Source organism: Haliotis rubra, unplaced genomic scaffold (assembly GCF_003918875.1).
Source record: "Haliotis rubra isolate DU_JTF1 unplaced genomic scaffold, ASM391887v1 Scf35, whole genome shotgun sequence".
In the NCBI taxonomy this organism is placed as follows: Eukaryota; Metazoa; Mollusca; class Gastropoda; order Lepetellida; family Haliotidae; genus Haliotis; species Haliotis rubra.
Genome location: NW_025767024.1, coordinates 149289 through 167334, shown reverse-complemented (window position 1 = coordinate 167334; position 18046 = coordinate 149289). Strand labels below are relative to the sequence as shown.

Sequence of the window (18046 nt, the reverse complement as noted above, 5' to 3'; positions counted from 1 at the left end):
TGATATTTCTGTCTATGGAGACAAAATAACCTCTTGAATTTATTTCTTAAATGTCTATATAGTTTAAAATTGGTGCCACACTGGCGGTATTTGTTTAATGCGACTATTTCCTATGTTTATAACTATATAATTCTTCATCCCACCAGGACGATTGAGAAACAACACTATTTGCAGCTTGACATAGTTCGTACTTTTTCTTCATGATACTTGCAGCTGACTGATACAAACAAGTAATATCCTCAATGCACATTAAAGTATTGTCTATAGCAGTACCCAGTAATGTAATGGATCGCAGGAAAGAAGAAACGGATCCTGAAACTTGCTCAAAAATAGTGATGCAAGTTCTTTGTTCCAAACATATTTTACCCACAGCTCTAATATCTACTAAAAAGTAAGACAGGTTCTCAATGTAGACAAATAAATAAAATACGTGCCAATATTTTGCTTTGTATGTTATACATCAGGTTGTTTCTGAGCGCCATGACACACCCAGAAGGGAATACAATAGGAGTATGTATGTTCTGATTTCCTTTGTACAGATCTGATTAGCTCCAGAACCTCCAGTTCACCCAAAGCGCGATCTCCCATGGAGGGGTTGTGGTAAAGGTGTGTAGATATGATTTTAATGAGACTGTACTTATCTGAGATTCGGTGATCACAATATCGATCACTGGATTGTCTGTTCCGGACACGAATATTTACAGACTGTTTCTATATATGTGGAATACTGCTTAATGCTTTTGTAAACCACAAACAAATCTTTCACTTCAACAGACGCTAAGACAAGAGTGACTGACTGAGTTCACAACGTTTTACACAACTTTAGGCATTATTTCAGCAATATGACTTGGGTGTAAAGACCAGAAATAGGCTTCAGCCTTTGTACCCATGTTGCGAAACGAACCGGTCTTCGGCGTGACGAGCGAACACGTGACCAGGCAACCCCTGTATAGACGAGACCCGTAATTTTAAGCATCACATGTTCACATAAGCACAATTTTTTCATCAACTCATGCACATTCATACAGGTATCAGCTCATCCCGATCCATTTAGGGTAGGCAAAAGTTGTTACATAGTCATTGGTAACAACACCAGACAGCTCAGAGTCTGGTCGGAATGGTTTATTGTAATAAATAACCAATCCTTGAATGTGCCAACCTACCCACCATCCGAACGTTCCCACTGACATAATAAAATGATCGCACATTGTCAAAACTGTAAAGTCGAACTCTCTTGTATTGTTCAGCAGGAACACGGCATTCGTTTCCTTGACAACTTCTTGTGACCATTCCATGTCGTTAGAACTGACAACAAACACGACTGGTTTAGGAACTCTCTTGGTGACGTAGGCCATAGCCTTGTGGAAATACTCCTCTGGTGCAACAAAATAACCATGTTCACGAAAGAAATCATTTAGCAGGTCACCCCGTCGAACGTGAACACCCACCAGAGATACGGATGATCTGTTTTCGACTCCGAGTTCTTGTAAACTGGCATCGATATAGTTTTCCGCTGATGCCTTTAGGTCGGACTTTATGGTGAAGTGTTCCCTTATTGTGTCCTCGTATTTTACCCAGTATAACCAGGACTGAAAATAGCCACCAAAATGAGTGTCGCGTTTAAGCATCATATTTCCAACTTTCGAATCATAGCCAATGTTGAACTTGTTTTTGATTGCCCCTTCGCCAAAACACAACCGAAGGCCCTTGTAGTCATCAGCACAGTCTGGGATATCGAACATCTGTTGTATGGTCTGAATCTTATCTGTTTCACACACCATTGTCATGTTAAAGCGGAGTGACATGGCCAGCGTGAAGGCGTACTGAAACAACAGGTTGCCAAGCCCGCCTAGCATGTCGCAGCAGATGTAATTGGTCCTATCAGCCTGGTATTTGTACCGTACAACCTCCATGTCCTCCACAATGACATCATACACCATCTGATTGTGGGTGACAATAATGATTAGCAGAACACAGAAACCTGATATCAATGTTAGCCGACCTGAAACATAAACCAAAGAGAAAATTATTCTGACAGTTAATTTGGGATACCATGACAAAAAAAACCCTCAAAACAACAGTGAGTGAGTTTAGTTTTACGCCGCTTTTAGCAATATTCCAGCAATATCACGGCGGGGGACACCAGAAATGGGCTTCACACATTGTACCCATGCGGGGAATCGAAGCCGGGTTTTCGGTATGACAAGCAAACGCTTAAACAACTAGACTAGCCCCCAAAACAACAACAAATATTTTGCCCTGCCGGTGTATTAATTGGCACTATTTATTTAAGGGACCTTGACTACAGTGCTAAGTAAGTGAGATTAGTTTTACGCTGCTTTTAGCAATATTCCAGCAATATCACGGCGGGGAACACCAGAAATGGTACTAATATCGTACTAACTTGGGGAATCGAACCCAGGTCTTCGGCATGACGAGCGAACGCTTTAACCACTAGGCTACCTCAAAGCCCCAAAGTGCTAAGACCCTAGCAGTGACAAACTGTATTGCGGATTTATCAGGTTTTAGGTTTAGTTTTACGCCGCTTTTAGCAATATTCCAGCAATATCACGGCGGTGGGACATCAGAAATGGGCTTCACACATCGTACCAACTTGAGGAATTGAACCAGGTCTTCGGCATGACGAGCGAACGCTCTAACCACTAGGCTACCTCTTGAAAAGCCCCAGAGTGCTAAGACCCTAGCAGTGACAAACTATACCTTGGAGCTAGTGCATACAAGCCCCTGTGGACGACATTGTCTCCAATGGCGATGAGACAAAGCATTCACGATTATTGTCTAGCTATTGGGACGTTAGTGATAATAAAAGACCCATGAAGATCCCGGTTAGAATTGATCTTCAGTAACCCATGCTTGTCGTAAGAGGCGACTAACGGAATCGGGTGGTTAGTCTCACTGACTTGGTTGACACATGTCATCGGTTCCCAGTTGCTTCTATAAGTGATAATGGGTCTCTGGTGTATTATCGAAAATATTATCGAAAACGCACAGGCTTCCTTTGCCATTACAAACGGAGCATGTTGCATTTGATTTAAATAGACTTGACTCCTACTACAACCTTCCAGTTGGTTAATTTGTTAATCATAAGCTGTAATTACTTACCTCCCCTTGTATTCAAGCATCGCATATTCATGACACCTGGCCTGAAGATTGAAGAACTGCGATGTCGATGTCGCAGCGCCTGAGCAGAAATAAAAGCTTCATGAATACAAATGTACACATGTATACTAGTGTATGTTCAACAACAATCATGCATTCGGCATCTAAGTATTTCAAATCCATATACATGTATTTCTAAATAAGAGGATTTCGGTTCGGGGCCATTTTTAGAGTGAGTGAGTGAGTGAGTGAGTTTGGTTTTACGCAGCTTTTAGCAATATTCCAGCAATATCACGGCGGGGGACACCAGAAATGGGTTTCACACATTGTACCCATATGGGGAATCGAACCTGGGTCTTCGACGTGACCAGCGAATGTTTTAACCACTAGGCTGCCCAACCGCCCCGCCATTTTTAGAACTAGCAGGTTCATCTTGAACAGGTAACGGCCTTTTCAACAGGATTGTACACCGTATTTATTTTTTTAATACTTGATATATGGATATATTTTTACTGGCAAGAAGTATGTGATTCATAAGGTCGTTATTATATCCGCCAATTAAGACTGTATATTTTGTAAGGGTAAAAGTTTCTGATGATTTATCTTCAATATATTCTTTCACTTTCAGCCAGAACGTTTTCACACATTCACATTCCCAATAAACATGTATCAAATTTTCTGACATTAAATTACAAAATGAGCAAAGTTCATCATCTACTAATTTCATTCTCAATAATTCTTTCTTTGTGTAGACAATATTGTGGATAAATTTAAACTGGAAGTCAATCAATTTGGTATCTTTGTACATCTTCTATATTTTCTAAAATATCTTGCCATGGAATTGCAATATCAAAGATATTTTGCCATTTTCACATGTTGATGGTAGGTTTTGCAGTAGTTATAAGTTTGTCATAGAAATATCTGGATCTCTTTGGTGCTGAAAGTAAATCTATCAGTGATGTGTTAAGATAATGATTATGAACAATCAATAAATTCTTTCTTATAGTTTCTTTTTCCATTTTTTGGGTATATTTGAAAGAACCTGGTAATAGTCAAGAATTGTGCCTTTAATTTTGTAAGTTTTCTTAAGTTCACTAAATGGCAAAATACCTTGATCATTACACAAGTCTCTTTATAGAGTGAATACCTTTGAGATGCCAATGTCTTATAATGAAATTACTATTTTGGAATTGGTGATTGAACCAAAGGGGTTGAGATAAGATTTGATCAATATCTGTAAAATCAGTTTGATGTGTTTTATAGAATATTCCCCATGCAGCCAATACATCTTTCCAATAGGGATTTATAATACTGACATAGTTTTCAATATTGGCTCCAAGCAGAAATATATCTTTAAATGGAAAGATACTAGGGATAGAATTGCTATTATTTTGAAGATATTTATGTAAAACTGACAGTTTTAAAGAGTTTATGAATACCTGTACATTAACCATTCTGAGTCCCCCCTCTTCATATTTTCTAATAAGTGTCGTTCGCTTTATCTTATCCCGCTTATCATTCCAGATGAATTTATAAAATATATTGTTTAATTTGTCAATGAATTCCTTTGGAGGATTTGGGAGTGAGGTGAATATATGCACCAATGATGAAAGTGCTAAAGTTTTAATAACAGTTATTTTCCTATTAATGTCAACTTTCTTTTCCTCCATTCCCTAGAGTTCTATTAATAATTTCTAGTCTTTTTCTTGTATTAATTACCCAAAGGTTATTTAAATTAGGATTAAGTCTTATTCCTAGAATATCAAAGTCCTCATTATGCCAATCAAGCTTAAGGTCCTGGCATAAAATCATGCTACTACCTGCCATTGAGCCTATCCACACTGCTTTCGTTTTATCTATATTTATTCTTAAACCAGACATTTTGTAGAAATTATTGAGAGTGTCAGTTGCTGCCCTTAAACTTTCTTCGCGCCCATCGAGAAATAATTCAGTATCATCTGCGTACTGTCCAATTTTATGTTCAGTGTTATTCAATGTAATTCCTTTTATTGCAGCGTTGTTACGGATCATTATTCCTAATATTTCAGCCACTAAGATGAATATATAGGGAGAGACTGGGTTTCAGGATTGCATTTGTGGGGTAAAGATTTTGTTTACATGTAAACCCCAAAATTACCCGTGAAGATCCGGGTTAGACTTGGTCTTCAGTAACCCATGCTTTTCGTAAGAGGCGACGGACGGGATTTCGTGTGGTCAGGCTCGTTCGTGACGAGGTAGACACTTGTCATCGCATTCCGATAACGTGAATCGGTACTCATTATGTCAGTGACTGGATTATCTTGTCCAGACCGTTGTAATATAGCAGGAACATTGCTGGTTGCGGCGTAAACAACAAACAAATAAACAACAATCCAATATTAATATCTTAACCAGGCCGCGTTAGTGGCAAGTCAAATTCTGCAGAAAGGTTCTCAAATACGCACCTGACAGACAGGCGCTCTTTTCAAAATATAGATCCCTGAATGAATTTTCACTCGTCCATAAAAGGTCAAGCTATTCACACAGTGCTGATACCTTTGTGACATGACGAGTACCGTATTTCCTCAGATAAGCGCCGGAACTCTAATAAGATTCGGATCTGGAAGCCCGTTAAAAAAAGCTCCAGGACGCTTTTTTGAGGAAATACGGTACTTGATTTGATCAAATGAAACAGTCATCCTTACTTGTGAACATGCAAGTAAATGTGCAAAACTTTGAAAGTTCTAAACCAAGATTCTGCGCTTAAACACTTAATGTGAGAACTGCACTCAGAACACAAATACAGAAATTGTTTTAAAACAGAGGTGCTACGTATACATTGTTAGCTAGTTTAAGCTTCCCTTACAACCTACACCTTGTCGAGGAAGTGATTATAGCGCTATGTACCACTGTAGCTACCCAGTGTGCAAGCATGAGTATTGCACTCAGCAATATTCCAACTGTATGGAGTCGGTCAGTAAATAACCCAATCTGGACCAGACAATCCGGTAATGAGCAGCATGAGCTGAGCTGAGCTGAGCTGATTGCTTACTTGCTCTAAAAACTGTGTGGTTGGCTACTTACGGACATTTTCGAGCCGCTAGCCATTTTGCGAGCCATTACATGTGCATGAGAAAAGGGAAGTAACTCCTAACGTAAGCTGTTTGCAGCGCCTGCCTGCCCAAAACTAGTTGATCAAAACAAAATGCATTATAATAAGTGTGATAACTGTTAGCACACAAAATTATAGGATTTTTTCCTTGACCCCTTGCTCATTAATGGTAACACTGAACCACTGAGTGGACAGCAAGAGGTAGCAGAAATAGCAACTGTACTATAGAAACCTTTCCGAAGGCGTTATGGTCGAACTCACCAGAGTTATCCCCCTGTACTTACTTTCTAAATTCCGTACCTGACCGGAACCGAAATATGAATAGAGCAGTAAAAGAATTTTACCGAGTTTTATATAATGTGAGGAATCAGACAATGTGTGAACTCAATTCGTGATGTCCTCCACCGTGATATTGCTAAATCTCTGTAAAACACATTCCGCTCACTCTAAATTTTATATAGCCAGATACACATTTACAACTATACGTATAATACGTCCTTCCGCGGGGCTCACCATCTAGACGAAAGCTAAGTCTCTGAAAATATGTTGCTTTGATAGAAACAAAAATCTCCAGTTAAATTTAAAAGGAGCCCCAGTGTGGTGGAGTGAGTGAGTATGGTTTTACACCGCTTTTAGCAATATTCCAGCAACATCACGGCGGGGGAACACCAGAAATGGGCTTCACACATTGTACCCATATGGGGAATCGAACCCGGGCCTTCGGCGTGAAGAGCGAACGCTTTTACCACTAGGCTATTGGTGAAATATTGCTAAAAGCGGCGTTAAACCAAACTCACTCACACACTACAAACAGTGCTGGGCAGAAGGGAAAATAACATGATTCAGGGGCTGTGCACAGACTAACCCAAGGCCAGTCGTTATGCTGTGTGAATGTGTGTGTGTGTGTGTGTGTGTGTGTGTGTGTGTGTGAAGGGGTGGGTGCATAAGTTGAGATTATCCCCATAGCGACGCTGAACTTCATTTCAAAATCGACTATTGAGTCCTAGAACAACAGCTGATATTTCGGATTATCCATAGAGCCTAATGGAGAAAGAGACCAGTCAATATATCGACAGCACTACAAAACATGTGCACACCTGTTAGAACCAAGCCGTACATCTACATGAATGTGCTAGGCTTTGTTTCTTTGTCAATTTGTGTCTTATCAGAAAGAAAATATTTCATTTACATTCACATCTCCGGCCTGTTATACGAGGGGATATTTTTAACCTAATAAATAAAGTTCGCCTAATTCAAACTAATTTCTGCTTTCGTTATTTTTTCATTCGGTGGACTTGTAAAACAATCAAAAGGTCTTATCGATTTTTTTAATAACCAGATCGGAAAGACAAGATCTAGATGGTAATAAGTACCTTCTTGTCTTATTCAGTGTTACATTTACCAGCTAGAATTACAAAAAGACTGAAAAACTTTCACTGAAAAAAGCAACAACATTTATGTAGGCAAAGACATGTTTTACATTGTTCTTCCCCTCCGATACGTCTGACGTCAAATAGATAACTTTTTATAATACACGCTTGAAACTTGACGTTGGCAAAACCATCAGTTATGGGTAGGGGGCTGACTAGCCCGCAACAGTTCCAGTGTCGTTGTCTCACGTCACCAATGAGCAAAGAAAAGTCAAATTACACAAATTAAAATTAAATAAATCATTAAAACTAAACGTACCCATATACTTATACTGAATCTCTGATTATTAATTCAGTGCCACAGCAAAACTTTTCATATATGTATATGTACACATTGGCTAAAGTGTGTGTGTTTTTATAAAATTGGGCAACATACTCCGTACCTATATTCTGTATGCTATATTCCTGGTTTTAGTTTCAGGAGAAACATTCTGCCGCCCATCATATCATACAATACACAACATCTAGGGTGAAAGGCATATGGCGGTATTTGAACGACATCATGTACTAATTGTTTATAAATAGTCCACGTGTTACAGCATGCCGTCAGCAAGCATCATAACAAAGACTTAGTGTTATGGAGTACATTCACAGGAGTACAATACAAACAGGACACAACTAGTGTCCTGGCACAATCAAGGAAGAAAACGAACACAAGTTTGTTTTAACACAACTGTGAAATTCAAACCTTACTCACCCGAATCATGTTTTGCCAAAAGTGATCACGTTATATAACGCTCAGCTTTGAGCGCTTGACTGAGTTTGTGGTCTCCGGCTGTCAACGTTGGCTAGGCGCGTTATAACGAAGCCTTAGCGGCGACAAAACGAGGTACACGTTCACTGGTGATTTTCGAACAGTGATGGCGCGCTAATGACATGAGTGTAATATATATAATTTCATATTGAAGGAACATACTAATTCGGATGCTGTTGAGATGACATAAAACCCGGACGGTATGAGAATATACACGCCATGTTGGGATAACCTCTTTTATACAGCGTATGCATATACATACCCACATCCAGACTTGTTTGCATCAGATCGTTTCGCTTTAACGGGCGGGTCTTGCGATTTGAATGAGGATGTAGATAGGACGGTGCGACCAATATGAGCTCGAGGTCGCTCTCGAGTTTCACGTAATTTGAGGAAGATCGTGTGGTTGTATCGGTCATTCCGACAGTGTTTCCGGCAGTGATTCAACAGACAGCATGTCAACCCATGGAAGGAAGTTATCCTTGGATGACTGCTTGCGGGTGCGAATGAGTATGGCTACAGTCAAACCTGTTTGGGATGGTCCATCGAGGGGTGGGCTTGTTTGCCTGAATGTCTCACGCGATGCGAGGAAGGGGTTGGGTTTCAGTTTAGCATTTCGTGGTTGGGTCGACTGTGTTTCAAAATCATCTGCGCTTAGAATTTATTTTTTTCAAAACATAAAACGAAAGAACTGATCAAATAAACGAACAGGCAAATACAACATGAAGCATTCACGGCAATTGCACATCGGGCTTATATTAAGGGTGAGGCAAGGAGTCACATTCCGCGGATTCGATGGCCTTAGGTGGGGGACAACCATTTCGATAACCTTAAGTTTGCCTAAGCAAATAATATACAGACCACCTATCTGTGTGTGGTGTCTGGCCTAATATAAATAGCTTAACTTCTGCCATTTTTAAATCAGGTCGAACCCGTTATATAATGCTTCAAGAAAGCCACCCGAATATTGGGCAAATAATTACACTTTTGTCTGCCATGGATGTTCTTCGTGAGAGAGAAGGAGTGTCGACTTAAGATAATTCTGCACGGGTGGATACAGCTTTTCGAGTTTCAATGGTCATTTAATAAACTTTCAGGACAAAAAAGGGGAGAGTGCGCACTCCGCCTATGGCAATAGTAAATGTCATCACCGAATAAACCTTTCACAATAGACAAAATCAAGGGAGTATAAGTATGGTTAAAGTGTGCAAATTGTCAAAAGCCACACGATTAACGAGAAACGCGAAGCAAGCAAAGCAGAGAAACCGAACAGTATGCACAATTTGCACGTACACCTTAAAGCGGTTGCCACCTCTGTGATAACGTGAAACCTTGCAATCAATCTAGGCATGTTTAGCCTATGGCGTTGTTAGGGACGCTGTTGTTAGGGACGCTGGCTGAGATTAACGTTATGCTAGTTACATTCTTCAACGGGGGATGTTCTATCGTGATTTTTTTAAGCAGCTACACCGAAACTTCGCTTACATTATAATAAAGAATTGTTACTTTATACGTGAAATCATGATTGAAACTCGCTGTTCATAAAAGTCAAAAGTCTTTGACGAGTTACAACACTGATTCGTAGATCGATCAGAAAAGGATCTATTCTTCGATTCTGCATGGTTCAGATTCGACAGTCAGCCAAATATTTTCTCCACTGTCACTTCAACCTTTCGCAAAATGTAAACACTAGCTCGTCCGCCATTTCCAACTGTTACGTAACTGTCAACAACTACAGGCGTTCCAAGAAAATAAGTAGGTCAGACGATTCCATGTATCTATAGTGTTTGCCGGGGGTTGGGGTATACAGTAGGGAAAGACTTCTGCCGGTATCCCCTTCTAGTCAAAAGATATCACCTGAATATATATTGTCCTCCTCTGATAAGGATAATTTTTAACATGATTCTTTAAACGTATCTGAACATACTGAAAGACATATCCAACTTCTAAAAATGCCACTGAAAGAAATCTTTCCTCATCGTTCAAAGTTAGGGGGGAAGGGGGATACGGGCGGAAGTCTTACCGCGTAGGCTCGTCTCGCCGAAGCCCCGGGTTCGATTCCCCACATGGGTACTATGTGTGAAGCCCAATTCTGCTGGTGTCTCCAGCCGCGATATTGCTGGAATATTACTAAAAGCGGCGTAAAACTAAACCTAACAAATTCGCAATGGTAGGTAATCCATGGATTACAAGAAAAGGAGGTACAAAATATAACAAGCCAGCCATTATGCACGTCCGCTCTGGTGGATCCGCCTATGGCAATAGTAAATGTCATCACCGAATAAACCTTTCACAATAGACAAAATCAAGGGAGTATAAGTATGGTTAAAGTGTGCAAATTGTCAAAAGCCACACGATTAACGAGAAACGCGAAGCAAGCAAAGCAGAGAAATCGAACAGTATGCACAATTTGCACGTACACCTTAAAGCGGTTGCCACCTCTGTGATAACGTGAAACCTTGCAATCAATCTAGGCATGTTTAGCCTATGGCGTTGTTAGGGACGCTGTTGTTAACAGATTCTGCAGATTTTGCAGATTCTGATACCTTTCGGTATGGACTACATATGGAAAAAACACGTGTAGCAAACTAACTACTGAACCAATAGGGCGGATGTAGGTACCAAAATAAAGTCTTGTATCTAAGCTACCCGAAGGTAACAATGAACATTTACAACCAGATATGTACAATTCACAAGGTGGCACAAATGGCCATTAAAGGTCACATGCAACGTAAAACACAACTTTGCAGATTCTGATACCTTTCGGTATGGACTTACCGAAACAAATCATCAAAAATGCAAATTCAACTTATAAAGTTGAAAAATAACGCGATGAAAAAGACCGCGCGAAATCGTAGTTCAAACGATTCATCAATTTTCCCCCAGCGCTTGGGGGAATTGAAGTGGTTTCAACAGCTGGGCTGCGCTCATAGCACATGCGCAGTGAAATAGGTTCGCGCAGCTTGGAAGCGGGTTGTCCGGTGAATACTAGTATTCGGTGAAGGCTTTGGTGTGAGCTATTTTTCTAATGTTTTGTTGATATTTCACAGGCGCGAGCTTTTTATATGTTATTACAGTAGATTACCGATTTAACTGTTTATATAATTTCATTTGTCTATTTCACCACACGTTCTTCTTACCCAGTCACTTTCTCAGTTCGATACTTAAAAGCAATGTCATTAGTTAGCGTTGACAGAATTTCTAACTGTGATATAGATATGTCGTTGTCACAGACAAAACTCAGTGTCTGTTTATTGACACCTGTGTGTCTGCTTGTCTGTCTGCTAATGACAATATTCAATACACAACTTCGATCACTGACCACATGCAATTTGAACTTAACACCTATCAGGCTATACACCATAAACAAAACGCATTGATTTATGGCCCGAATTCGGTCTCTGTCACATTATGTAATTACACAGATAGGCAGGTGTGATACTTGTACACATGACATGTTATGATGTCTGTTGATTGCAAAATGTTATATACAAAAAAATGAGCATGTATTTACAAAACCCAACATCTCTATATACACACACAATGAGCCGTGGGGGCATCTGCAAATGAACCAGCCGTTACACTTGAGTGCACACCCATCCGCTCTGACCGGGTTCGGTATCCCGGCTGCTTCGTTTCTTGGGAAGTTAACCCAAGTACAAAATATTGCACTTTTGATTTGCGATTGCACGCTTATAATTTTGTTTATATGTTTTTTCATAACCAGCAATGTATATTATATGTTATGAATAAGTGATAATTGTGTTTTAATTATGTTTGATTGTTTGGTTGCATGTGACCTTTAATGAGAAATATTTACATAGTACCAGATGAAAAATCAACGTTATTGACACATCCTCAATACATGAAGAAGCTTGTCAGTCCGTAGACGAGATAACCTTTATAAAAGGTGTGGTAGAAGTATGCGATAAAAGTTCGTGAGCAAAAAGTTGTGGATAACAAATTCAAGTAATGAAGCTTATACGTGACTCACTCGTGTAAATACCTGGACAACCGAATACCTTGGGTGAGTGGTGATGATACCGATACTTCGAGATACCGAGTGGTGCCGAAGTGAGCCGAGCTATGCCGATTGTCGGACAGCTGTGAGCCGCGAGTCACTATGTATATACAGTCATCGGCCGTGAAGAACCCAGTGCCAGTAATCAATGTCATTCAACAGTCTAAGATCACATTTAGCAAGATATGGCTATTAGTTGTAAATTTGAAACTAGAGCAACATATATTTTTGTTAAAAAGAGTACATCATCTTAAGAGAAAGTTGTTCATAATGTTTCTAATTATAACCCTCCGAACTAAAATAAACACACAAACGGGTGGATACGTCGACATCTCTCGACGTGTGTCAGTATTGCCTTTCACTCTACCAATACAACTAATTATCACTTACGCGTAGCCTGAACATGTGGAATCTGTCCTTGTTTAATCGATACGTGCCCACCACGGGTCTGTAAAGTGCGTTCTGGTCTCACGGTGTCTCCACATACCCAGGAACAGCCACCAGTCTGTTGATGTGTATCAAGTTATTTGTTAATCTGAAGATCAGATCAAGCTGGGTATTTTCGTGTAGTATTAGATCTATCTGGGGACGCTAAAGTTACGCTTTCAAATTTGTGATCATACACTATTACGAGCAGTCTGTGATCTTGGCTCCACCACTGCCTGGGATCACGTGATAGGATTCAAGTGTAATCTTTGATCAGGCTGGTTTTGAATGGACGCGGTATCGCTATGACAATGAACACCTTAAGCTGCAGACCGCCGCGTCGACACGCCTCCGTGATTCACAATAAGCGCAGCCCATTTCTGGTATTCAACGGGCGTTTTGAACTGATTGATAGAATAGAATTTGCCTGGTCACATGCGGTCTCATGCTTCCCAGGAGAGACCCCAAGACACACGCATAGGGGCACACACCCCTACATATGCGTCCCCAAGCAGGGACACACCCCTACATATGCGTCCCAAGGAGGGACTCCCCTACATAAGAGCCCCAAGGAGGGACACCCACTACATGCGTCCCAAGGAAGGTCACATCCCCACATGCGTCCCAAGGAGGGACACCCCCTACATGCGTCCCAAGGAGGGACGCCCCACTACATGCGTCCCAAGGAGGGACACCCCCTACAGGCGTCTCAAGGAGGGACACACCCCTACATTCGTCTCAAGGAGGGACATCCCCCTACATTCGTCCCAAGGAGGGACACTACCACCTACATGCGTCCCAAGGAGGGACACATCCCCACAACCGCCAGGGCAACCATTTCGTAGACTAACGCTTAGTCTCTGAAGATTTACACCCGTGCATTAATTAAGCACCCCCTTATTTTGAAAATAAGATGTGATGCTACAGAAAAGTTAGGATATAGCAATCAATTTAATCAACCTGTAGTTAAAAAAGCTTTATCCACTGACAGTTTTACAAATACCATAACCTTTTCTATTCGTTATGAAAGAATATGTTGATGAAATGTGATGGGACTGAATTTTTACCCAAAATAACTATTCCTCTCCTTTTCAAACTACACAATCAGGAAGAACCCGAATGTCAAAGATTCAGGTCTTTCCAACAATTCAGTTGGTAATTGACCAAAACTGAATTTTGAGTTTATTGTGTTGAATAAACACTTCTCCTTGCCGGATACTGATAATTAAAGCTAAAATCTGTGTGTTTCGTTTGCAAAGAACTGCATTTTTAAAATTTTACTTTTCTTTAGTTTGACTGTTACTTTTCCTAAATCTTAGTTTACAAACTTTCATCCATTCACAATAACTGACGAATGTATAGGCCACACAACAATCAATTATTACTTTTACTTTTCAAAATAAGGTAACTTGTTTTAGGACAGAAAAACACCTGTTTTAACTGTGGGCAATTATCCTAATTAAAATACATGGTAATTTCAATGATGTTTTCGTTTCTGAAATGTTAAATGCTTGCTCTATCAAATTGTAAAGGTTATTTTTTGGAAAGATTTTAGAATTTCATTTCAGACAAATTTAATTGGTAAAAATACATGGTGGTGCTTATTTTATGCACAGATGTATATATAATTATGATAGTAACAAATAAACCCATCTAAATTGAAAAGGAGTCTGGAGACCAGAGATTCAGAACCTGAGGAAATCTAGACTTGCTTAACTTAGGGCTTTAGCATTGCAGAGAGAGCTAGGCAGTTGGGAAAATAATGTGGTTCAGAGACTGAGACAGATTACCAATGGCGTGGACTACAACGGAATCTGTCAATGGATAGTGCAGTGCAGTGCAGTAAACTTCGTTTATCACAAATACGCTTATATCGAACTGGCGGATTTCGTACGTGAGTATAATGATTAAAGATGAGATTGGAAATCTGAGAGCACAACCCAGTGAGGAAATGGGTGTCTACATTTGATGATGGCGATATTGTATTTATCTATTAAACATATTTTTCAAACCGAAGCGAGGGACGTACGTTGCCAACCTTTGCTCTGTTCACTAGCATATAGAAAGACTGGTCATTTTTCTCTCTGTTGCGCAACCCTATTTGCCTGTGGTTTAAGGATGCACTAAGTTTCAGTCTGCTTGTAAATGACGTTTGCTATTTCGAGGCCAATATACTTAGATTACAGCCTGTCTCACAGTCCCTGAGCCACATTATTTTCCTTTTGACCAGCCTTTTCTGTAATACTAATGCAAGTCTAGATCTTGTATCTTTTCAAACTAAATTGGTTATTTGTTTCTATCAAAATTAGATATATTCAGAGACTAACTGCCAGTCTAATGTTGTTTTGAATCGATGACATAAAGAAGTGTTGGGTGTATGAATACTTATTCCAGATTTACCTCAGACATAACTAGATTTGATGGTTTACGGGCCATATTGCGTTTCTGTATCTTTTATCTCACTGGGGCCGCTTTTCCATATGAAAATAAGTTATTTTTTCTATCAAAGTTATATATATATATATATATTCAGAGACTGAACGTCACTTTCATGCTGATTAATACGGCCTGATTGGAGTTCAGCGTGTTTATGTGGGTGTTTTAGTCCATAGTGTAGACACGTGACGAGTGTTAAATCTGTGTACGTAACAGATTAACGGATAGGAAGAAATGTGATACGTTGTCTGTGTGTTGTAGACTGCCAACAGGATATAGCGTTATAATGGTTGGTTTCCGTGTCGAGACCCGGTTATTAATGCGCAGTGACGCGGCTAGACTAACAACTAGTCTCTGAAATGAACATATTTTACTGAAAAAGTTCATAGTAAAAAAATATATAGAGACTTTCTTCATTTCCTGAAGCTGAGGAAATCTAGACTTGCCACATTTTCTAGACTTGCGTGGGCTTTCTTGGATATATTTGCTTCAGGGTCTGTACGACAGTCTATGACGCGGCGTGATGAGATTGGACTAGCCTTGCTCCAAGGCTATACTGAAAGCTAAGCCCATGGATGTACAGTATAGAGGCCTAGCAAAGACAATTTTGCCACTGTGCAGAAAAACGCATATTAATCGTGGAAATAGCAACATGAACATAATACCTCGCTACTGAAATGGCAACTTTAAATCGCTAAAACTGCATAAAAGACGAAGAACCTGCAACTTCGATTTTGCGCATGCGCACACGGAAGAGGAAGTCTCGAACGCATGTTGACATTTTCCAGCTTGGACAAAAGTTACATTCCCTTTTTAAGTATTTCTGTTGTGTTATTTGGCATTTATCATCATGACACTTATGTGCACACTTGTTTAGTTTACTGTCAATTCGTATGAAATGATTGACAGCAATTATTTCGACATATTTAATACTTTTTCTACGCAAGGTGATTCACGGTTGCCCGGAAATTGGAAAGAAGCGCGGATCGTAATGCGCATGCGCAGTAGAGGTCAAAGTTCGCTGATATAAAAATGTTGCAGTTTCATAGTCTTTCGTTGCCGTTTTACTGTTTCAGTAGCGAGGTATTATGTTTATGTTGCTATTTTCACGATTAATGTGGGCTTTTCTGCGTTTTTGTGCACATTGGGAAAGTTTTCTTTGGTAGGCCTGGTATAGCTCGACTGTGTTGGGGCGGTGGGTTAGCCTAGTGGTTAAAGCGTTCGCACGTCACACCGAAGACCAGGCTTCGATTCCCCACATGGGTACAATGTGTGACGCCCATTTCTGGTGCCCCCCGCCGTGATATTGCTGGAATATTGCTAAACGCGGTGTAACATCATACTCACTCACTCGACTGTGTTGCTGAATAGTGTAAGAGGTGGAGAAATTCGAAATTAACACTTAACAAAACTTAGCTTGTTCACTATCGTCCTCCATCAGCGAATCGAACATTATTTGGGTTTAAATGTGGAAATGAGAGCATTGATATTTGTTCGTCATAGAAATATCTAGGTTTATGGTTAGAAGAACACTTAAATATGATCTATACAGCCAAAGAAATCGCCAAATCATCGATTAGAGCACTGGGTGTAATAATAAGTAAATTTAAATCATTTGGAGGAATGCGATATGAGGTACAGCGGAATCTGTCTATTACGGACTGGCCTGGGACCGACTCGTTTGTCCGGATTATAAAGCAGTCCGGTTTAGTCAACTTTTGTCCGTTACCACACAAAAGCACCGTAAGTTCTTTTCTAAACCTGTCCGATCTTTGCAGCATGGGTATTATTGTACATTTTGTTGGCTGAGCGGGTTAGGCGGCTGACTTTGTGTGCTGGCGATTAGGTGCCTGACTCTGAGAGTGTGGGTTCGAATCCCGGATGGGACTCAACCTAACAACAAAAGTACTAGAATTTGTACTTTACTATGACAGTGTAATCCCAGATATAACATATATTACATTTGACCACTTTCTAAATCGCATTGTGTAATCATTGTTGCACAGATACGAAGTTAGTCTCATGCCTTTCGAAAGTCAAGGGTTAGGAACGGTTATAGTAGCATGTTTACCTCTCTTCAGCTCCCATTTGACATTTATAATTTCTCTAATCATACGTAGTGAATTTCATCTTACGTACATTGAGAGTTAATGACGCCGAAGCCTGGTTACGGGATATTTGGAACGACACTGGCCAATTAAATGGAAATAAGCTGAGGACCTTTAGACTCTTTATAAGAATCAGCTAAATACGTCGACTTATGTCGGTTTCAGACAGACAACGTAGCATCGTGGCTAAGCTTCGCTGCAGTTCTTTCCCCTTAGAAGTTGAGGCAGACCGCCTCCGTGGTGTAGTGGTTAAAGCGTCCGCCCGGAGAGCGGAAGGTCGCGGGTTCGATCCCGACCGCGTCATACAAAAAGACGTTAAAATATGGTACTTGTTGGTCCCTGCCTGGCGCTCGGCATTAATGGGTAAAATAAGGACTGGTCGGCTCGGAGTCAGTATAATGTGTCTGAATGGGGTATTCATGCTTCACTGCGGCATGGCATCTCAGTGGGCTAGCACTATAAAACCAGCTTCAGTCTGGGCTAGTACAAGCAGCCGCACATACACATACACACGCATGCACGTCGTCATATGAGCGAAATATTCTCAAGCACGACGTTAAACCCAATTTCACCTCACCTCACCTAGAAGTTGAGGCTGGCCGTTACTCTGCCAGACACTCTTCCAACTCCGTGTATGTAGGCGATGTGAGCGCTCATGCC

General features: G+C 40.4%; 1 protein-coding gene across 5 annotated transcripts; it reads right to left on the bottom strand.

Moving 5' to 3' along the window:
* Positions 1-609: 609 nt before the first annotated feature.
* LOC124284979 (galactoside alpha-(1,2)-fucosyltransferase 2-like) lies at positions 610-13035 on the bottom strand. 5 transcript variants are annotated; one of them, XM_046721107.1, is made up of 4 exons: positions 8658-8906; positions 6184-6286; positions 3124-3202; positions 610-2002 (listed from the first exon to the last, which is right to left on the bottom strand). In XM_046721107.1, the coding sequence occupies exons 2-4, from the start codon at positions 6217-6219 to the stop codon at positions 1032-1034; spliced, it is 1086 nt and encodes a 361-aa protein (XP_046577063.1). In that variant the 5' UTR covers positions 6220-6286; positions 8658-8906; the 3' UTR covers positions 610-1031. The 5 variants fall into 5 exon arrangements, with proteins under 5 accessions (XP_046577063.1, XP_046577064.1, XP_046577065.1 ...); XM_046721108.1 differs by lacking the exon at positions 8658-8906 and adding an exon at positions 8339-8614; XM_046721109.1 differs by lacking the exons at positions 6184-6286; positions 8658-8906 and adding an exon at positions 12807-13035.
* Between the last annotated feature and the right edge of the window lie 5011 nt (positions 13036-18046).

Excerpts from the sequence above, each read along its gene's own strand:
- LOC124284979 (XM_046721107.1), bottom strand. The coding sequence starts at position 6,219 with ATGGCTCGCAAAATGGCTAGCGGCTCGAAAATGTCC. Across the intron at positions 3,203-6,183 it reads CTAGCGGCTCGAAAATGTCC|GCGCTGCGACATCGACATCG; the intron begins GTAAGTAGCCAA and ends ATTTCTGCTCAG. Across the intron at positions 2,003-3,123 it reads ATGCTTGAATACAAGGGGAG|GTCGGCTAACATTGATATCA; the intron begins GTAAGTAATTAC and ends TTTATGTTTCAG.